The sequence below is a fragment of the Annulohypoxylon maeteangense genome (assembly GCF_022496945.1).
Source record: "Annulohypoxylon maeteangense strain CBS 123835 unplaced genomic scaffold GGS22scaffold_21, whole genome shotgun sequence".
NCBI lineage: Eukaryota > Fungi > Ascomycota > Sordariomycetes > Xylariales > Hypoxylaceae > Annulohypoxylon > Annulohypoxylon maeteangense.
In genome coordinates, this window is record NW_025953268.1 from 120267 (window position 1) to 142144 (window position 21878).

General features: G+C 47.4%; 7 protein-coding genes across 7 annotated transcripts; 5 read left to right on the top strand and 2 right to left on the bottom strand.

The window, feature by feature from the left end:
• The first annotated feature begins 196 nt into the window (after nt 1-196).
• GGS22DRAFT_173200 (small nuclear ribonucleoprotein Sm D2) lies at nt 197-1087 on the top strand. The gene is made up of 4 exons (XM_047962888.1): nt 197-310; nt 371-403; nt 469-726; nt 791-1087. Exons 1-4 carry the CDS (start codon nt 291-293, stop codon nt 831-833), a joined length of 354 nt encoding a protein of 117 aa, XP_047814878.1. The 5' UTR covers nt 197-290; the 3' UTR covers nt 834-1087.
• Nucleotides 1088-1147: 60 nt separating this feature from the next.
• Nucleotides 1148-3025, bottom strand: GGS22DRAFT_181875 (dihydroxyacetone kinase; the record flags this gene model as incomplete). The annotated part of the gene is made up of 3 exons (XM_047963905.1): nt 1148-1647; nt 1698-2048; nt 2104-3025. 3 exons carry the CDS (start codon nt 3023-3025, stop codon nt 1148-1150), a joined length of 1773 nt encoding a protein of 590 aa, XP_047814879.1.
• A 1857-nt stretch (nt 3026-4882) lies between these two features.
• GGS22DRAFT_74940 (uncharacterized protein) lies at nt 4883-5769 on the top strand. The gene has a single exon (XM_047967999.1). It carries the CDS (start codon nt 5020-5022, stop codon nt 5488-5490), a length of 471 nt encoding a protein of 156 aa, XP_047814880.1. The 5' UTR covers nt 4883-5019; the 3' UTR covers nt 5491-5769.
• A 369-nt stretch (nt 5770-6138) lies between these two features.
• GGS22DRAFT_181876 (nagb/rpia/CoA transferase-like protein) lies at nt 6139-7600 on the top strand (the record flags this gene model as incomplete). Its single annotated transcript, XM_047963906.1, has 2 exons — nt 6139-6705; nt 6779-7600. 2 exons carry the CDS (start codon nt 6139-6141, stop codon nt 7598-7600), a joined length of 1389 nt encoding a protein of 462 aa, XP_047814881.1.
• A 109-nt stretch (nt 7601-7709) lies between these two features.
• GGS22DRAFT_173207 (uncharacterized protein) lies at nt 7710-8360 on the bottom strand. Its single transcript, XM_047962889.1, has 2 exons — nt 8182-8360; nt 7710-8118 (listed from the first exon to the last, which is right to left on the bottom strand). Exons 1-2 carry the CDS (start codon nt 8213-8215, stop codon nt 7889-7891), a joined length of 264 nt encoding a protein of 87 aa, XP_047814882.1. The 5' UTR covers nt 8216-8360; the 3' UTR covers nt 7710-7888.
• Nucleotides 8361-8587: 227 nt separating this feature from the next.
• Nucleotides 8588-11854, top strand: GGS22DRAFT_74949 (complex proteins associated with Set1p component shg1-domain-containing protein). Its single transcript, XM_047968000.1, has 2 exons — nt 8588-8968; nt 9061-11854. The coding sequence occupies exons 1-2, from the start codon at nt 8780-8782 to the stop codon at nt 11455-11457; spliced, it is 2586 nt and encodes an 861-aa protein (XP_047814883.1). The 5' UTR covers nt 8588-8779; the 3' UTR covers nt 11458-11854.
• Nucleotides 11855-13408: 1554 nt separating this feature from the next.
• Nucleotides 13409-15247, top strand: GGS22DRAFT_74960 (SPRY-domain-containing protein). The gene is made up of 3 exons (XM_047968001.1): nt 13409-13766; nt 13840-14145; nt 14211-15247. The coding sequence occupies exons 1-3, from the start codon at nt 13529-13531 to the stop codon at nt 15116-15118; spliced, it is 1452 nt and encodes a 483-aa protein (XP_047814884.1). The 5' UTR covers nt 13409-13528; the 3' UTR covers nt 15119-15247.
• Nucleotides 15248-21878: the final 6631 nt, after the last annotated feature.

Genomic DNA, 21878 nt, shown 5'->3' on the forward strand with positions numbered 1-21878 from the left:
AAGTACAAAGAGTACATAGGTACATACTTATTTCCAGGACCACAAAATTCCGGTGCTAAACATAAGTGGGGCCGTCGGGGATATCGCTGGCATATGATTCTACCTACCTAGTAGGCAGCTAGGTAACTAACGCGATTTAACAATCTCTAAACCAATCAAATCTTTCTTTTTCCTTGTCGCACCAAAGACTTTAGAGATTTCTTGAATTGGACGTGACGGTGCATTCTCAGCCTTGCGCCAATCCACCATAAGCTGCTTTTCAATTCAACAACTTGACAGCAGCTATCATCATGGCCGACACAAAGATTCAGTAAGCATGAAATACTATGTCTGTCTTTGATGGAAACTAAAACTAATATTATTTTCCTAGGGAGCTTCTCACGAAGCCTCGTAACGAATTGACGTATGCAACCCAATCAAACTTATCCTATACCGCCCTCGTTTTTTCCATTCTAACGTAAAGAACAGGGAGTACGAGATCTCTCTTCTCGAAGAGCACGAGTTCAGCGCAGGTCCTCTATCCATCCTCCAAACTGCCGTCCGATCCCACACCCAGGTGCTCATCTCCTGCCGCAATAACCGTAAGCTACTAGCGCGTGTCAAGGCTTTCGACAGACATTGCAACATGGTACTTGAGAATGTGAAGGAGATGTGGACCGAGACGCCAAAACTTTCCAGTGGCAAGAAGGGCAGACCTGTAAACAAGGACCGTTTCATCAGCAAGATGTACGTTACCTGCCTTATACACCTTGAATAGGTATCAGTGGTGCTAATATTATTCATTTAATAGGTTTTTGAGAGGAGATTCGGTTATTCTAGTTCTACTCAGCTAGAGGGGCGAAAAAGGAACCCGGATACATAACCCTAATTCCATTACGCGGCATACACTTCACTATATCCAGTGTCTAAAATAGGTAAACAAAAGGCGCGAGGGTCGAGACGGCATGCTGATGCAATAATTTGCCGTGTGTCATGCTCATTACGAAGGTTATAGCTTGATAAAGCAGCCTATAATGATCAGATTGAGGAGCAGATAAGGTCATGGTCAAGGGATGAATTAAGGCAAATGCTACTAAATCTGAATACATGTTTTGAACTGTCACACCGTTTCATTACTTCATTATAACTCTCGTGTGCGATAACCTGGTTATATAGCCTCCCAACCTTCATCTTCAGTTTTTATTCCAGCAAGCCCAAGGAAAAAGCATGCCAGCCCCCAAGCACCGGGATCTGGTACTTGCTCAAATCCGGTTCCCCCGACATATACCGCCCGGCCTAAGCTGGGAATCATGCCCTTGGTATCTTCGGCGCCCTTCTTAGATGCTTCAGCGGCTTTCTTGAGATCACCAGTCTTTCCAAGGACCTCGACGAACGGATATAGAGCATCTACCAATGTGCGATCGCCAGGTCTGGCTGGTGTGTATCTTGAAAGCGCGTCACAGCTCTGCTTCAGAGCGCCGGCCCAGAGTTGTGGGGTAGCGTCGCCTGGCGCCAGGACACGGAGTGCGTGTACAAGAGCGTTGAGGAAGATAGCGAACAACGCACCCGACGTACCGTCCATCTCTTTCTCGACTACTGTGACAATATGAGCAACGTCAACAACGACATCTCCAGTTGCAGCCTTCTCTTGCAGGTGCTTAAGGACAGCTATATAGGATTAGCTTATGACTATTCTAAGTATTTGGACTCTAACTTACCTTCGGCACCGCGTTTAAGACCAATTCCGCAATCGCCATCTCCAACCACGGTGTCGTACTTCGTCACATCTGGCTCAGCCGCGATGACAGCTTGCAAGCCTGAGGCCAAAATACTGTTGAACACACTCGCATCACCCTTGAGACCACTCGTCTTTACAATTTGATCAGATCCGGTGGTTTCTTCCCTGGTAGCAGTGTTCTTCGCTTCCCAGGTGGTTTTATGTATCGGTGCTGACCAGCCAGTAGCTTCACATGGGTAATCCAGCAGTTCGATCATGCTCGGCCCACCGATATCCGTATTAACCACATTGAGTAATGAGATGCTGAACCCCAGTCCATTCAGACTCGTCACTAAAGTATTTGCGATTAGTAACTGACACCATTCATAACCACGACATATACTCACTGTAAGTTCCACTCAGAATCCTCACAGGCTGGATACCCCAAGATTCTAATTGCGTCATAACCTCCGTAGTGATACCGCCCAGTTCGAGGGCACTGACGCCTCCAAGATTATTCACAAGCAGAACAACCTCATTGGAGTTGACATTGAGAAATGCCCTGTCCTTGTCGTTCTGGTCTAATAGTTGGGAGAGCATCGTGCTCACAAGCTCCGGAAGCTTAACCTTCGCTCGTCCCGACCCAGCCTCGTTATGGATTCCCATCCCGACTTCAACCTCGTCAGCTCTAAGGCTCGCGCCGGTTTTCGGATCCGCTGCTCTCCCAGGCACATGGACGTGTTCGAGACTCGCCCCGACACTTACTAGGTTGGCTGCTGTGAGTTTGGCGACCCTGTAAACTTCCTCGAGACTACGTCCCTGGGCTGCGAGGGCACCAGAGATCTTGTGCACTAACACCGTCCCGGCAATTCCTCTCCTACCCACCTTTCCCCCCTTTTCTCTCCCGACGCCAACATCATCGCCGACGACAACCATCTCGACATTTAAACCGGCAGCCTTGGCCTTTTCAACCGCCATACCGAAATTTAAAACGTCACCTGTGTAATTCATGACTGTTACCAGAATACCCTTGTCGGTGTCCACCCTCGAAGTTATCGCCTTGCGAATCTGCTCTGCGCTAGGCGATGCGAAGATAGTGCCGGCCACCGCGGCGGAGAGCAGGCCGGAGCCAACAAAGGCACCAAAACTTGGCTCATGTCCGCTACCTCCGCCGCTAATAATTGAAACCTGCGAAGGTCCACGACTAGGTCTCTTGTAGACGATTTTGTTGTCGGCATCCAAGGCGACGGAAGGATTAGTCAGCGTGAGGCTCTGAAGGGCCGAGTTCACCAAAAGGGTGGGATCGTTGATGAAATGCTTTGTCGACATCTCGGGTCTGGATCCAGGTCCGGGTCTTTGCGGGGGTATCACTTTTTGCAAGATTATGACAATTAAGGTATGTAGGATTTTTATTAAGGAACGGAATTGTTTAAATGGGTTCGGAGCCATATATGTACTTGGGGGTACAAAAGCAAGGGGACGCACAAGACATGCGCTCGTCCTTCACCTGAAAGGGCTAAAGCTAGGTGTACAGGAAGGAGATTATGTCAGTATGATGGATTTCGACCGGACATGCAGACCTTCAGCTCTTGCCCGTACCTACCTAGGTACACTTACCTAGGCATTATGTACCGTCTAACTAACAAAGCTGTTTGGGGGGCGCGGGGTCGTTTCGCGGGGTTTACGGGCTGAGTGGCTTAGTCGGACCTTGATACGGCATCTTTCCGACCTTTTTAGGGAAACGCCCAGACGAGAGTCGGAAGGATGTCGCTTGTGGAGTTGGAGTTAACCGGTGTCGGGTACGAACACGGTTAAAGGGCACCACCTTCCAGGTACATCATATCACCTAGACGCAGGTACCAATCAGACAGAGGGTGTACGTAGGAATGTTGCCGTGGTCGTACACATGTTACACCGAGAGGAGTTGGGGGTAATCGCGTCCATACCTAACTGCCAACTGCCTTTGCTTTTCGATACCGTGCTAAAAACTTAGAACTCGACTAAGGCTAGTTATTCGCGGCAGCTCGCGGCAGCTAACATTGAAGGAACTCTCCATCCTATATCGACCGCATTTACTTAGAAGCATTGAAACTAGGCCGTGGAAGAGAAATTATCACATGCCGATATTATCTATTCGATATTCTTAATAGAACATACTAGAATGAGGAACGAATACCTACGATGCAATAAACTGAAATATTTCAAGTGTTAAGTGGTAAGTAGGTATCGTTCTAAGCTTACAAGCACTTGAGGTTGATATTTAAAAATACCAAGACCAACTTATCTATAATCGGCCTCTCTTTCCATAAGTTGCAATCAATCAAGATTTAAATAAAGCTTGACTCATGGGAGGTTTGTATTGCCATAATTGATAGGAACCACCCATTTGTTAGAGACACACATACATGGATGCGTCTTACTTCTATGGCTCTCTACGTAAACTACATTTCTAGATTCAATGTGTTTAGACAGGCCTTCACTTCATCGGCATTGCCAGTCTAAACAAACCCCATGAAGATATCAGAGCACTTAGTATGGATAAGTTACCACCAGAAATTATACTATGCATAGTATCTCACCTTGACCAACGACGTCTTGCCCCGTATACGGCGGTATGTCATTGGTTCCAGGTTTTGCTCGAGACCACAACATTTGCCGAAATCAACAAAAAAATTCGTAACGTACAAGACCTGGAACAGTTTGACGCTATTTTCGCCAGCACGCGTCGTCGCTGTCTACTCCGACATATTAGTTTCAACATATGGTTGCCCAATAACAATACCAAGATAACCAAGGGTTATGAGCCGCTCAGCTTACTACGTGACCGACATTTTACCACTATCGTTTGTAGAATTTTTAAGGGCCTGCGAAAATGGAACGACGACGCAGCAGTTCTACATCCTAAACGGCGATTTCATCTCACGATATTGGGCACAAACTCTATCGATTACGTGGCTGTTCGTGGCTGCGGCACACATGTTGGATTCGACAAATTTCAAGTCCTTCCATCGCTACCATTCATCACCCACTTCGAGGCGAAAAGGTTAAACATCCTCCCCAGTACCATGTCAATGGTCTACGAAGCCTTACCTTGTTTGGAGGAACTGGACTAGGACGTCGAGAATGCTCCTCGTGAGTTATATGGCCAAAGGGTCAGCTTGAGAGAATCCTTAGCATCGATACTGTCAGAAACCAAATTCTCGCACCTGGAGTCCCTGAGGATCGCGCTTTTTGACCAGGATCCGATAAATGAAAGTTGGAAACCCGAGAATTATGGTGGAGTTGACGGAAATGACCGCCTAAGTCTAGCTGTGAACCGAATCATGAAGTTACCGAATCTGAAGATGCTAACACTGGTTGGCATTTTCACCTTGTCGCCTACAATATTTAGTCTAGACGACAAGGGTGAAAATTTCTCGGAGTCCCTCAAATGCTTGCGCATCAGGCTCTCTAAAGTAACCCCTACTGGGGATTGGTATTTCACTGGTGAACCCCCTTTGGGAATGACAAGTTCCGAGCAAGAGGACCTCGACCTTGATGTCTATTTCCGTGATGGTCCTGCACCGGCTACATTCGAGCCTTTTCTTGCTGCCATAGCTCGTGGAATTCCCAAGATGCCGTCCCTGGATATCTTTACTTGCACTTTTCATGACGCAGCATTCATATCGCGTAACGCCTTCCCAGGCAATCGAGGGTGGACATTTGAATTTCAGGTCGAACGTGAGGGAGATTCGTTCGATTCCTGGTCTCCTCCCTCAGAGTTTAGGATGTTTATGGCAACGAACATTCGTTGAGTTGTTTTAAATTGTCAAGCTGCGATCGCCATCGTCTCTTGTTCATCCAACAGTCTTGTATGCTTCGTCTAGCGCGTACGCAGCAAGGGATTAATATATGGACCGTTCATCTTGTGCTTCATGATACTGGACCGTCGCTGAGGGTTGAAATGGTACCGTCATGGAAGCGGGAGTATGGCTCCCGATTTCTGGTAGGAATTGCTTTCCGTAGGTAGATATGGCCGCTGATAAGTATCTTGATACTACAGGAATAGAAATAATACTTAACCTTTTAGTGTGATTTTAGTTAAATTTTCCAAATTTTATGCCTGTGGCGGAATGTGGCTAGTGCATTTAGTGTCAGCCCCATCCTATAAACCCCTCCATCGCATTCGATAACCCTTGGAACCGCGTGGCTTTAAAGACATATTCCTTGCACACACCCCGCGATATAGGTGACTCAAAAAAGTGGTCGCAACTAAATTTATCGCAAACAGGAAAGAGCTTCTCAAAGCTATCTAGTTTTATTCGGCAATCCTCGCTCTTCCCTTGAAACCTAAATCCCACCTGTGACTGTAATCTGTTGCACTTTTCATGCTATTTTATGGTTCTTTCATAATTTTCATCGTCGTTCTTTATTGGGGAACTCGTCAACATAGAAGCCTTACCATGTCAACAACACAGGATCGGTCTCCTCCGGAGGCCGACTCCCAACAAGCTGGAAAAAATGACAAGGTTCAGCCTCAGCCAACCAAAGAAAGTAAAGAAAAGAACGTCAAGAGTGAGGCGGCGGAAGCATCAAAACCATCTAAACTTTCTGGTGCGGAATTGAAAGCAAAGGCCAAGGCAGAAAAAGCTGCAAGACGAGCACAAGTAAAGGTATCGAAGGAAGTTGCAAAGGGTGAAGCGGCTGTGTCGTCCTCTCCTGGACCATTAGGTCCATCTGCTGGCGAAATTAAGGGCGGGAAATCAAAGGGGAAGCAAGATGGTGCAGCGACAACTCCGGCAGCAGGAAAACAAGCAGTGTCAAAGGGGCCTGCATCTGTGGTTCCTATTGAACCCAAATTCACGATACCTGAATGCTTTAGCCATCTTTCTATGGCCAAGAGGATTCCTATAACCCAGGCAGACAAGGACGTTCATCCTACCGTTCTTGCATTGGGCCAACAAATGGCTACATTCACGATTGACGAAAGCATCACACGATTAAAAGCAACCCTGCTAGCCTTTAAAAAGGTATTTAATTTAACAAAACCAAATTCGCAAGTACCTACTTGGTACCCATATAACAATGCTAATGACAGAATAGGTCATCGATTCATATACCACTCCTCCCGGCAACACACTTGCAAGACATCTAACGCCCCATGTCTTAAATCCTCAGATTGAATATCTCACTGCATGTCGACCTATGTGCTTTTCTATGGGAAATGCAATCCGCTGGCTCAAATTGCAAGTTAGCAAGATCGATCCTGATGTTCCTGAACTGGAGGCCAAGAAACAGCTGTGTAGCAGCATCGACACATTCATACAGGAACGAATCAGCATGGCCGATCTTGTAATTACTGAGAAAGCCACGGAAAAGATCCAGAACGGAGATGTCATACTGACATTTGGATGGAGTAGTATTATCGAGCGCACCCTCGTTCAAGCCCACCGATTCGCCGAAAGAAAATTCAGTGTCGTTATCCTTGATGACCCTTATGAAAAGAAGGGCCAAACGCTAGCAAAGAACCTGGCTGCATCGGAAATCAAGGTGTCTTATTATGGAGACTTTGGTGGGTTGAGATGCCATCTCCCAAGCGTCAACAAGATCTTCGTCTCTGCTGAGTCCATGTTCAACAACGGATCCATGTATGCTCGTTCAGGAACTTGCGACCTCGCCATTGCTGCAAAGCAGTTAGATATACCTGTTCTTGTCCTATGCGAGTCTATCAATATCACCGAGCGGGTTTCCACAGATTCCCTTACATACAACGAGATCGACCCGGAACGAAGTTCAAGCGCATCATTTAGGCTCTTATATGACACCACTCCGGACAAATACTTGTCACTGGTCATCTCGGAGTTAGGAACTGTACAGCCTACGTCAGTACCGGATTTGCTACGGAAACTAGAGGAGTCCAACTAGAAGGGGGGCTACTGAGATACCACGTAGTTAGATAGTGAGGTATAAAGACTTAGGCAAAAGCATTCGACTTGCTTGAAAGTTCGGAGGTCTGATGGATATCAAGGCTTTTAGTAATGACCTTGCCATAAGGCATGAAATGCAAACTCGTTGACCATCTTGGATTTCTCTGTCTACCTTATCCGTAAGTGACTTGTTGACTTGCCCCTCTTGATAGCTTTTTCGTCCCTTGATTCCTCATTATATATACACTGAACCAAGCACGTCAAGTATCTTAAAGTGTTTATATTTTCATGCGGCGGCCTGCGCATTCTGTGCATCCCTCGCCGCCTTCCTTGATCTCTTCTCAAGAAGGGCTTGTTTTCGCTCCTCCAACACTGCTACTTGTCTCTCGTCGACACCTTGTAACCAGTATCCGAAACTTCCACCAACTCCGGCAAAGACAGGGTAAGCCCATAGAGAGCCTCGGTTGAATAACGGTCGCATTTCGAGGCCGAGTTGCCAGAAGCGGACAGCGACGCCTGTATTTCTAGGTCAGTCATGGCCAGCTTATCCGACCGACGTGTGGTCCTCTGAGGTCATACCGAAGCCTGCCCAAAAAAGGGTTCTGGAAATCATCGTGGAGAATAGGAGTGGGGTATTGCCTCGATAGGCCTTTTCTTGGGATCGCTTCGTATATGTCAGGCCCCCGAATGAACCTGAATTGGCGTTGGCTTTGCGCGATTTGCAGTTGGTCAAGATAACATCTGTTGGAGAGGGCCGGATCACAGAGTTGAAGTTCATCAATTGTAAATTGGAAGCACCAATCAAACAAAGCGAAATCTAAGCTGCTGCACGGACCACATGAATCAGATATTTGTGTATGTACCTATGTATTTCTTTATCGATACCATTAGCTCCTTCCAGATTTCCCAAAGGTTCAAGTTCAAGAAGTTGCGGCTGCTCAATCTCAAATTGTCTAGGATAACTTCTGTGGTTCCTTCCTCTTCACACCAACGTTCACTTAACGTTCCTTCCAACTTGATTTCTTTGCAAGCTTGTTTTTTCCCATCGTAAAATCCGTAATCCAAGCTTCTAAATCATCATCGCGTTAATAATTCAATTCGATTCCATTTTACATGCACATACCTTCATTAGTTTGAACGTTTCTGTACAGGCCAGACGGCCTCTTCGGCCGTGAACATGGCCTCAGCAGACCAGACTGCTACCCCGGTTGGCGTTACGACTCTTCCGCCTCGAAAATTCAAGGCTTCGGATCTTCCTCTAACATCTGCTACGCGTTCGGCAATCGAGGGATTGGCACACAGCTTCAAGAAAAAGGGTGGTTATGACGCGATTCGAAAGCAAGTTTGGGAGAAGTTTGAACAAAGCGTTAGTACCAATCGCGATTGATTAGCTAGACTTCAATGATTTACTATCAAATCACTACATCATTTAGAGGACTAATGTATTTCTGCAAATAGGATTATGAAGCGCAAGTCACTAAATCCATTCTCGAAGTCGCCGAACAGGAACTTGAACGCAACCCGGCCCAGCTTTTAAGTCTCGATCGCCGAAAGGCCGCAGCCCTTATTGATGGCGCCCTTGACCGATCCGGAGTATACCAGAAAGCCGATGAACTCCTTGATCAACTTATCGATGTCGAGGCTATCGAGACGCGCATGCGCGAACTTCGCGAGGCTGAAATTGGTGTTGAGGCAGCAAAGGAAGAACAAACTCGCGGATCCAAGACAGATGTTGAGTATGCAGCCGAGTCGGCTCGTAGTTTGGACGAGCGCGATCGGATTCGACGCGAATTACGAGCGAAAGAGGAGCAGATTATTGAAGAAAAACGCAAGATTGAGCGAGAGGAACGTAAGAAACGAGAACGTGAGAGAGAACGCGAATTAGAAAAAGCCGAGGCCAAGCGAAAAGAAGAGCGAGATGCTCGGCGACGCGAACGCGAAAAGAAAGAAGCAGAGCGCGAACGTGAACGAGAGAAGGAGAGAGATGAGCGTCGGAAGGCAAGAGAGCGAGATCGGGAGAAGGACCAGGAACGTGAGGCTCGACACAGATCTCGAAGCCGATCTCGACACCGATCTCGGGAGAGGTCGCGCCATCGGGACCGGGATCGTGACAGAGATCGAAACCGTGACCGTAGTCATAGCCGTCGTCGCGACAGCCGAGAGCGCCGACACCGTGATCGATCTACCAGAGATGATCGAGATCGGGGAAAGCCTGAGGAACTTAAGAAACAACTTACCAAGGAAGATCATGAGAGACTTGAGAAGGAAGCACTTGAAGATCTCCTACGGGAAAGTAAAAGAGGTACTGCTAAGCAGCCGGAGCTTGAGATTGACGAAGCCCTTGTGCCGCCTCCTAGAAGGACGAAGCCCGCTTCTGCAATTCAGCCGATACGTCGCGACTCGATCAAGAACTCAGACTCTAAAAAGATACCCGAGCTTGTGAAGTCCGAATCTAAAGATGTCGTGATGAAAGACGCTAAGGACGCAAATGATGCCAAGGACGCCAAGGATACGAAAGAATCGAAAGATGCGAAAGATACGAAGCCCTCTAAGGAGTCTAAACAATCCAAGGAGCCTGCTGAGTCTAAAGAGAAAGAGGCGAAGGGTTCGAAAGTTTCCAAGGATACTAAGGCTAAAGACGACCGACGGCCTAGCTCCGTTTCTTCTCGGCACCATCGTGACCGATCGCGTGGCGCTGATGATGACCGCAGATATCGCGACCGCGACCGTGTTCGAGAGCGCACTCGCTCTCGTGTTAGGTCTGACAGAAAAGATCGAAGCAGATCAAAACACCGTTCAGATCGTCGAGACCGTAGCCGTTCTCGTGACCGTTCCCGTGACCGTGACCGGCCTCTGGAGAGAGATAGGGACTTCTACCGACCCGGGCAACGAGATAGGACTCGCTCTCGTGGTCGATCACACCGCGATAGGGACGAGAGAAGTCGTTCGCGGGATAGATATAAACCCGAGCACAAGGAACGAAGTCGATCTACAAAGCGTAGGGATGACCGAGACAAGCGTGATAGAACTCGCTCACGTGCTCGTCCTGAACGACGAGAAGATCGACGCGAAGATCGACGAGATAGATCCCGCTCACCAAAACCCCGAGCGGAAAAAGTTCGCTCGCGCGCGTCTCGAAGTCGATCTCGTTCCCGGCCAGGGACGTCTAGCAAACCTGAACTCACAGATGCCGAAGCCTGGAAGCAAGGAGAAATCAAGAAGCGTGAACAAGAAGCTAAGGCTTATTTGGCTGCTCAGCGCGAGGCTCGCGAAAAGGGATTGCCAGTTCCAGGAGTTGATGATAAGTGGAGCACAGGAGACCGATCGCCTGAGATAAAGAGATCTCGTGTCCCTGACGAAATTGACCGGTACAGGCCTGTCGATCGCGACCGGGATCGACCAGATAAGTATCGGGAACGGGATCGAGACGAACGCAGGGATAAAGATAAGGACCGGGACAGAGATGAACGGCGAGAACGTCGACGAAGCCGAAGCAGAAGCCCGAGTCGCCGTCGAGATCGCGACCGAAGTCGTGATAAAGACAGGAACCTAGATCACGAACGTCGTAGATCTCGTGATCGGTACCGCGGTGAGGGAACCCGAGATCGAGACCGGGATCATGACCGTGACCGCGATAGGTACCGAGAGCGTGAGCCCGATCGCGACAAAGATCGCGACAGAGACAAGGATAGGCGAAGCCGTCGCGATAGAAGTACCGAGCCGCGACGAGACAGGGACCGGGATCGAAGGGACCGAAGTCTCGATTCGCGCAGGGACAGAAGAGACCGAAGCCTTGACTCTAGGAGAGATCGCAGAAATCGAAGCCGCAGCCGTAGTCGACGAAGCCCTCGTTAGGTACGCCAGAACTCACTTCATCGTCTAGTATTGCTACGAACCACCATGCTACATCGGGACCCCGCCTTGAGTGCCTTGATTGGCAGGAGACTTGCCTCGGTGCATGGAGACCGGTAGTATAAGCGTATTCATAAGGAATCTAGACCGACAGACACGGATAGCATTGCGGGGGAGATTAAGCGTTTGTATTTGGGGAATTTTCAGGCCAGATGGATAACTATTTGGCCATTGCGGACTACAAAAGCTATACCCTGGAATTTGGTGGGCGTTAGGATGATGTTTAGTTGCTATCCGGATCATAGGCACGACCAAAGTCATCGGAGGTTAATTGACAACTAAGATTTTCTAGAAGGAATGCTCCAAAATAGGAGATAATAATGGACACATTCTACCTTTGCATATAGGCGTCTTTATCACTTGCATTTCCAGTGATTATGGAGGCAATTAGAGTTCCAGTCGTTCGGGGTTTCTGTAAACAGGTCACAGTGTGTAAAAGTCTAGCGCATCGACGCATAATATCATAATACCTATCTCGAGACCGGAAAAGCGCCTAGAGACAGTGTTTCGAGACGAATGCGCTTGCTGATGCAAGCCCCCTGGCCGATCCGCGCTTATCTGGGATGTCGTGGATTACTAGCATTTGCACAATTGGACGAGCTTCACACAGCTATCTATAGACATGATATCGCGTTTGAACTTTGAGCCTAGTTCATGATTAAAAGACAAAAGTGAAGCGCTAGGGCGCACGTTGATAACATGTTACGGAAATATTGTGTGCCTAGATAAGGCTCAGGAAAAGTAATAATGAAGTCAATTATTGGCAGGAATACAGAACCAGGTGACGATGATACAGGGAAAAGTGATCCAAGGAGTTTCCAGGAGGTGGGATCTTCAACAAGCACCGCAAGTGTCAGCGGGCGTCACTAGCTAAATTGGGAATGGGAAGGGTTGAGCTGGGCTGGGCTAGCTGGACGAAAGCCACAGAGCCATTGTTGGGTTCGTAGGGTCGGTGGAAACAACCCTTTCCAGCTTAAAGGTTCCCGCCACCTTCTGATTGTTAGTGTCGTAGGGCAAAATTACGTCAGAGAGACTAACAGAAATTGACTTGGAGCAACAATCCTTATCAAGGTCTCGTACCAATCCGGATGTTCCAGCCCGATGCGTACCCGTACCTACCCACACTTATCCCGTGACGCTCATATCCTTTTTGGGTTCAGTCACAGGTTTCTAGGTACAGCGCTGAGACGGGATAGGCTCCAGCAGCGGTGAAAAGTTAGGTCCGTTACATGTACAGCGTACAACTTGTACACCTAACTTTGCATTGCGGATTGTGGATTGCGGTTACCTGGCGCAGTAACCAGACGCTGCCAAAGCTGAATTGATTCATCCATTCCTTCTTCCCGTTTCCTCGACCATTCTTCTTCTTTCCCATTCCTCTCCAACTTTTTTGAGTGATACGCGACGACCTGCAAGGCAGGCATTTTGTTCCCTTTTCCCTTTTCCTTTCTTTCCATTACTTCCCAATATTCCAAGGTTCTCTCTCCTCTGTTCAATTACTCCGTCAAGTCGAGACGACCAAATTGAAGACCTCCCAGTAGTAGATACCAATAAGCGACCCAGGGCGCTTTAATCGACTAGACCGGAATCAGAATTAGGTACCTAAGTCCTAGGATTAGGTATCTTGCGACCAGTGTGCGTGCGCGGTGCACCGGGCAAGAGAGGTGTATCAGTAGTACGACGACACACGACACTTGACTTGACACCCGACGTCCCTCCAAGAAGAGCCAAGGACCAATATCCCTCTCCAATCAACCACATCAACCCTTTCATATTCACCCTTTTTTCAATAACGATCGAAACCCCCTCCTATTGATTCTTCTTGTCTTGGAACTACCGCATACGATAAATTCGCTCCCTTGTTTTTTTTCATTTTTAGCTACTACATCGAGGTACTTTATCCTCGACCCAACCCACCTCCGAATGATCGAGATTTCACGGTGACGGAAACGTCCCCCGGTCTAATTATATATCCCCTCGTTCCCGCCACACCGACCGGAATCTTATATCCAGCATGGCGAGCCTCGACGGCATCTTGATCGGAATTTTATCTTCCTTCGGTTCCGCTATCCTCATAGCTCTCGTTTTCCTTATCGTCTACTTCTTTAGATACACAACTTCCGGTCGCATCTTCCTCGACCGGATCGGTCGGCCTGGCGAATATGACGACGAGCAGGCATTTGCGAGGGAGGAGGCCGAAGCCCTAGAGTCTATGGATGATATGCAAAGGATAGAATACTTCAGGGCCAAAGGTATTGAGTGAACTTGTCACATGCCATTATGGTAATGTTTATCGTCAAGGACGATGCGCTGATAGATTCCCAGCATTTATCCAAGCAAACCCTCCCGAATCGGTCTCGACGGACATTTCCTTATCGCAATATCTAGCTATACAAGAGAAAGGCGTTTCAGCGTGGGAATTTGAACCCGAATTGGAAATCGCCAACTGCTTTGTGGAGGGGAGAACAGAAATCGAATTCTTCGACTCCGAATGTACCGTCATGAGCAATTTACCCGTACCAAAACAAAACGAAGTTTACTATTGGGAGGCCAAAATATACGATAAACCCGAAACTACATTACTGAGCATCGGCATGAGCACGAAGCCTTATCCGTTGTTCAGACTTCCAGGTATGCGGGTTCCTTCTATCCGAATTATATGTACCAACTTTTAAACTAACCTCTTGTCGCTTCAGGATTTCATAAACACTCTATTGCCTACACATCCGTTGGCGCCCGCCGATATAATCAACCCTTCAGCGCATCAACTTATGGGCCTCAATATGTGCAGGGTGACGTTATCGGAGTTGGTTATCGACCTAGGACAGGAACCATTTTCTTCACTCGCAACGGAAAGCGATTGGACGACGTAGTCCACGGCTTAAAGTCGCAAAACTTCTTCCCATCTATCGGCGCAAATGGGCCGTGCACCGTACACGTCAACCTTGGCCAGGCTGGCTTCGTGTTCATCGAGGCTAATGTGAAGAAATGGGGACTGGCCCCGATAACCGGCAGTCTGGCACCGCCGCCACCGTACGGGAGTGAACAGGGAAGCATCTTACTTGAGACCGGGCGTCGGAAAGATGAATATTCAGGTTCGCCGGTTAGAGGACAAGGTTATTCTCAATCTGTACAGAGATATAATGGCCCAGGTTTAGATCCAGGTCATGGGCGAACAAGGAGTGGCAACTTTAGAGTACTTCCGCCCACGAGTCCAGGGCCGCAAAGGAGTCCTACTGATATTTCCCTTGCACAGCTGGTCCCTCCAGATGAGATAGGCGAGGCAAGCAACAGCGGCAATGACGGAGGTGCTCCAGGGGACCACGTCATTGATGTTGTCGGGCTGGGTCTACACGAAGCCTCACATCCCCCGCCCGAATATACCAGCCCAGAGCACTCGGATGAGGAAAGCTCTGGCAGTGGTTCCGATAGCGATCGAGTCCCATTAATCCGGACGGGACGCAGTCGTGGAGCATCCGCGGCCACCCTCAGACCGAGCATTCCACCGATTCCTAGCTATAGTGACGCTGTTCGACAAGGCGCTGGTAGGGACAGGAGCCGCAGCGATAGCGCCATGCCCATGCCTAGACGCAATGGCAGTTAGACCAATCATAGTGATCGACAGATAAGGAATATCGGGTTCAGTGTGCTACTACTATCTATATGTAGCTCACGAGCATCGGGAGAAGCACGAATTTTAGCACTCAACATGGAACGGGGAGTTCACGGTTAGGGAAGGGAAACAGCAGACTTTGTGCTTTTTTTTGCCGAATTACTTGTTTTGGGCTACGACAAATTATTGGCATTGGGTCAGGTGAAACTTATTACATGATACCTCAAGAGAAAGTTCTTTCGCATTGTTCATATCAGCGGCGCGAAGGAAGGGACGGGACGGATGTTTACTTTTTTTTTTGAACTCGGGTTTACGTTCGTCGAACAGAAGGGAATAAATAAAATAAGAGAAAGAACCCAGGGCTGGACTGCTCGCCCCGGATAGGGGTGGTGGAGATACCTGATAGCCATGTCACATACGTGCATCGCGGTCGATATAAATATTGCATATACAACTTGCCACTCGTCTTGACCCGAGTTTGATTCGTTTCGCGTGCTTTGGTTGTTGATGATTATATATACACTATGAGGTTATTTGAAACAGGATATGAGTAGAGGCACAAGCTAGCTTAGTGGGGAAGATGTTGGCTGTCTGTCGAAAACTTGGAAGGGCTTCTATAAGTCGAAAACAGGTTTTGAAGTCTGGTCCCGGTGGGAATTAAAGGGGGTCACGACAAGACAGTATGGCACGTAACTGTATACATGCCTACCCCCTATATCGCCTTCGTTCGGTCGAACTACGGAATTGATGTATAGTTCTGAGGCGATAAGAGTTGTTCTTCTGGGGTTCGATTGATCGTCGTCGCTGCCTGGGATCGTGGTGGTGGTGGTGGGCGGTCGAGTTCCCGCCGGACCGCGAGATACTTACATAGCACAGATACTCTGTTACTTCTCCAGTAGTCGGGTAGGATAGGGGTAGAAACTTGCTAGCTGGCTTCATCCTCACTTTTCTATGGTTGTCATACGTGTATCGAAATACATATGTGGTCTCCCTCGTGGCTTGTCCAGTTTATCGCACAGCCGTTACCGCATATGGCATTCCCCTATGTCGTTCATAGGTACCTAGGTACGTATGAACAGATAGAATGGTTCTTAGGTAAAGAATGAAAGTGCCCAATTTCCTTCGATCTTATGCATGGAATGATTGTATGAGGTTTAGAATCATTCTCGCGATCCAGGGGTTCTCGCTACGGTAGGTATCCTCAACATGAAGAATATGAAATCGATACTGCCAACGCCTAAGCAGCTAGATGCAGTGAGAGAAATAACAACCTTGTTGCAAGCTTTAAACTACCCTCTCCAAGGGAACACAGAATAGCGGGTTTGTGTCTACTTTGCTCCAGGGCTGGCCGCCGACAGGCCTCCCGTGAAACGAACTCAGACTGGTCTTCCAACAGACTAGAACTTTACCATTTTATAGATCGACGCAATTCCACCACTATTCCAATACCATCATACCGAGATAGGTGGGATCAGTCTCTACGAAGAATGGAATATATACTGGAGATTCCACTTCGTCGATGGTACGAAACACGACGTCGTTCTGTGAAGCTTATGGGATAGCGACAGATTCCATCAGGAGAGCACCAGCCTAACATACCCATATCTAATGGGAATTGACGGTGAGAACCTTATACCAATCGAAGAATCGAAGAATCGAACCTAATACAGTTATAGGTAATAGGTCTTGTAATACAACTTCTGGGTTGAATTGCAAGGTTTAAATGATAGAACCATTATATCAGTTATGAATCATTGCTTCCAATTAAATCATTCCCATGCATGTAACAGTTCTACGATATTTAGAATCATTAGATGGACTGTAGAACCATTAGATCGATTGTAAAACTATTGTATCGATCGTAGAATCATTGTATTAGCTGTAGAATCATTTCTTCTAATTGAATCATTCTTATGTATGTAATACTTTGAAGCTATTTAGAATTATTCTTATAAGTGGGATGTTCCCACTACAGAAGTTAGGTACTCGAGATGAACTTCCACTAACTACCAGCGATATAGACCATACCAACACCTACACAGGTGTCCATGGTATGTATGACGATTGAATCATCCACTCATCATCGCAAGAGCTGATCAGGTCGTGATTAAGAGACGCGGATAGAGATTAGAAAGATAAGATCGAGTAAAACATAGAAAGAATAATGCAATAAATTGTAAACTCTTCCAGAACTGGCACCATGAATAGGGGCCATCGGTTGGTATCGTACCTACCTAGGTAGGTAGATTTGTCTGCTCCAGACTTATATCATGCGGTGTAAATCTAGGTAGGTAAGCTAGACCCTAGCAGCAGGTAGCTATCAAGAAGACTTGCGGAAGGTATGAAAGTTGTATTATAAAACTTGAAAGCCGAAGATAAATAGCTCTTTGGTCGATTAAGGAGGCGTTCTACACATCGCTCTTTCGAGTCTTCTTTCTCTGTTATACCACATACCTAATAATATACATGATGCTTTATCTCTAACTTGTCTTTCTTCAAGATATTACGGTATACTTGGGAATCATAGTCCTACACCCAATCATTTCCTCGATATTCCCATAAAGCTGGTTGACAGATTTGACTCTTTTGGCTCACTTGAATACCTACCTAATACCAATTGAATATTTTAAGATACCTAAATTTTACTGTATATCAATACTTACCTTTTACCCTATATATTTATATATTTATTAAGATGATATAGATTTAACCATAACTGGATTATGGGGGTAGCCCAGTTTTATATTCTCCCTGTATCACAGATAAACTTGGTTTGATGTAGTAAGTTTCGAAAAGTCATGAGGTTGTTGAGGCCATCAAACGTCCAACCCACTTGAATGATATCACCACATAATTATTAGCTATTTAATTCGCCTTGACCCCAACAGGATCGTTGGAAATGAGCCTACTATTGGGGTTGGATAAGTTGAGTATGTCTCAGGACGATGTGTAAGAATCATGGTTCATTTGTCGAGTGAATCCTGAGATACGTTTCTGGATAACAGAATGGCGAGATATTTCAAGGTTTTATGATAGATGTCATGCATGAAGCCCACCTAGGTATATGCATTTCTACTCATATCTTGGCTTTGAAACATACGTTCTTGCTAGCGGTGCTACACCTCTCTCATGTCCTCGACTAGGAAACCATGACAAACACTCTCAACTCACTGAACCGGTGAGCATTGCGCTGTGTCATCCAAAGACAACCCCAGTTACATCTCAACCTCACAGATCCTATCATACTCAAGCCACCATTCGTGCCACTCTCTTAGCACCGTCAAGAAAAGCAGCCTTGGAATCCTGTGTCGAGAAATGCGCGACGATGCTAAGACAAATTCATGCGCATAATAATATAAAGGTATCACCATAGCGCCATCAAAAAGCCGAAGATCGCCTCATCGCTCCAAACGCGGCATTCGCGCGCGAGCTATAATACATACATACCTGGCCTATGTATGTAGTCAGCATCAAGCCCACGATCTCACCTTTCAGATCGCAACAGAGGCGGAGCCGCGTAACGTTGGATTAGGGTGAGCGATCGGCGGCCCTGTGGTCCCCTATTATAAAGCAATATACCCGCTATTGGGGCAATAGACAGACGGGGACCAATTGGGGTTGCGCTGCGACGGGGCTGTCAGATCCTTCTGCTGACGGCAGGACGAATCCCTGGGATCGGAACCGAACCTGCGAGCTCCCCACCAAAAAAGCAGGTACCTCGTAGTTTGGGACCGTCGTCTCGCGTGCAGCGCGTAAGCGGAGCGTCGACAGCTGATACCATCAGTCGCGAGCGCAGCTTTCGACCTGGCGCTTCTGACATAAAACGACGTCGACCAGTCGCAGGTGGTGATTGGTATGGGATAGCTATACGTTGAGGCGCCGGTCGGGACTTCGTCGGCGTGGCTTTGGTTAGTGCAGAGATAATTGTCCGCCTGTGTCGGTTTTCTTTTCCTCCAATGGGTGAGCTTGATGCGAGCTTGGGGCGTCGTAAGACGGGAGGGCTTAGACGTGACAGCTCCTAGTAAGCATGACGAACCGCTGGCACCCTCTGTATATTACCTACATATGTAGGCCCTAAATGTGAGCGCCGGCTCGGCAAACCGAGTTCTGCGGCTAATATGTAGGTACCTACGTATGTATGTGTCGATCCAAGCAACGTTGATCCGGGAATGCGAGGAACCTCCTACCGGCTATCTGACACCAGCTGGGGAAGACAAGCACGTCTGATGCGAGCCCCTAACTACGGGCTCGATCCCGTTGTCTCTGCCGCACGATGTAAGGCTGATCTCCGCGTGGCATGCTTACTCTCATGCGCGGGTCCGCTTCGATGGATTTCTTCTGGAATAAGATTCTTAGCCTACTAGACATGCATGTGCTGGGAATTTTGCTGCCTGAGCGCCAGCTTGTCCGATGCCACACGGCGATAAAACTCGACCAAAGATGATGTCTCCAGGGTTCCTTATGCAGTGATATTCTAAATATACAGCTGTGCTCTTTGCAAGAGATGTATAGGTATCGTACGGTAGGCAGCTAATTGTATAGGTACTGACGTGCTTTCAACGAATGGCCTTGGCCCTTTTGATGGCTGCCAAGTAGGTAGCGCTCAACTGCCGTGGACCAGTAGCATCAAAAAGGGGTTCGACAGTTTAGAAGGAATCTCTTAGCAGATACGATCGTAACCATTGTGAGTCATCCGGACTCACTAGATAGGTACCTACTGGGATTAGTCAATGACTTTCATGGTTGCTACCGCGCCTTAGGTAGGTACCTACCTATCTATGGCCTTGATAAAATACTTAACTGGGTATCTAGTAGGTAACTTTCATACGGTGTAAAATATGTAGGGATAAGAGGGAGTAATTCTTAGAACCTCCACGTGAGATGAACTGCTTAACATGCCATTAAGGGTCGGCGATAACATCAGCTTAGCATCTATATCTGAGTTAGTAAAGGTTTTTCAAGTCTTGTGCTGTAGAAGATATTTGTATCTCCGAATACCGATCCAATATGATAGTTAAAGTGATGGTACACGTATTAGAGATCTTACCACTTAGGAATCTCAGTAGCTGTAATAGAGCTAGATTTAGCACATCTATCTTCCTCTGACTAGACGTACCAAGTGCGTGTAAGCTGATTTCATAAGAAAGCTTCTCTGGCATATGCTTATTGTATCTGGGTCATCTGTTCGTTTACTTACTATCCATGGTCATATCTTTGGGTTTGGAAGAGGAGATTCATTCCTTGTCACACAACATCGACCATACTAGACATGTTGTAAATGCGTGCCTGTAGTTTACAATGATAGGAGAAGATACGGAGCGATGCAGTAGCAGTCACACCACACAACATAGAACCTTAAACTAGTCCACTTAGACGGGGTACCATACCCATTCTAGAGATACCTACCTACCTACCTAGGTATCTTGTAAACTCTTACGAACACATATAGGAAAGTTTTGGTACTTAATATCAACTAATATCGGTTACTGTAAAGGAATTCAGATACATACCATGGGTCCTTATCCCTAAGCCGGGTTATGTCAGGAACCAAAAATCCTCACAAGGAAGAATTGTAGTTAAATTAGACCTAAAGAGCTTGAGCCCCTGAATTGGTGATGCTGTGATCATTTAACCGGGCTTCCGGTATAAGAACAAGCTTCTCTAGAACCAGACAGACCTCTATGTCCGGGACTTTGTATGAAGCGGTGAGAAGTAGCACAAAATTTACCGTCGTAACACTTGTATCCCTTGAACATAGGAAGCGGGATAAAACCATCGAAATCATGACGCAGTCCGGAAGCTTGACATGACGCGTAGATTTTGACTGATATACAGTGATCAATGGGAGGCTTTTGTGGCGTTGACGTAACGAAGGAATATGCCGTCTCTTCTAGAAGGGAGTAACCGCACACATAGGAAATTTCGGGCTTGGTAGTTATCTCATTACGGGAACAATGGCCAAGGTGATATTCCGGTAGCGCGTAGACCGCCTTGATGTGTGAAAATGGCCAGAAGGGGGTAAGTCTGCGCCCCTGTTCCTCTATCTGCTTGCCTTACAGGTTAGGCGCCGAGTAGTTCGTGGTTCCACGGTAAGCTCAGCTCTTCTGCATGAATGCGAAAATCATAAAGAGATTTAAGGGCTGCCAGTTATGATCGATATGTCCAATGTTCAGAAGCATCTAGCCGTGACCAGATCGGTCACCGGGCACCGCGATATGCCGGACGACCACCCTAACTCAAAATTTCAAATTTCCTTGATTTCTTGGCCAGGGGAGATGGCATCGCACAGCATGGTGACGGCGTCGTGGCATCTACCCGGTCGTGGCATTACCTAGACGCGTGGAACCGAAGATATGCCAGGCACATCACCTCTCTATTCTGTCGCCCTGGATTGAGTAGCAGCTTAGGCATAATGCTATAGCCTATGTCCGAAAACATACTACGTAGCAGAAGCCCTTCAGAAGTGGTTTAATGTTGATGAAACGTCGAAAAGAAGTCGAAACAAAACAGGGCTAGTGGCTTAGGCTATGAAGGGGAATCCCGGCCGAGAGTGACAGTTGTTTAATTCTGCCAACTACCTGGACTACCTGGGCTACCTGGCAAAGGACCCGCTGGGAAATGTCGCGAGTACGTCCGTATGCCGACAGTGAGTCTATCCTGGTAGCCTTAGGTAGTAGGCCGGCAAGCTTGGCTAACTGGTTAGCTGGCTATGTAGGCGGGAACTGAGGCCAGACCGAGTTCTAATGTGTCA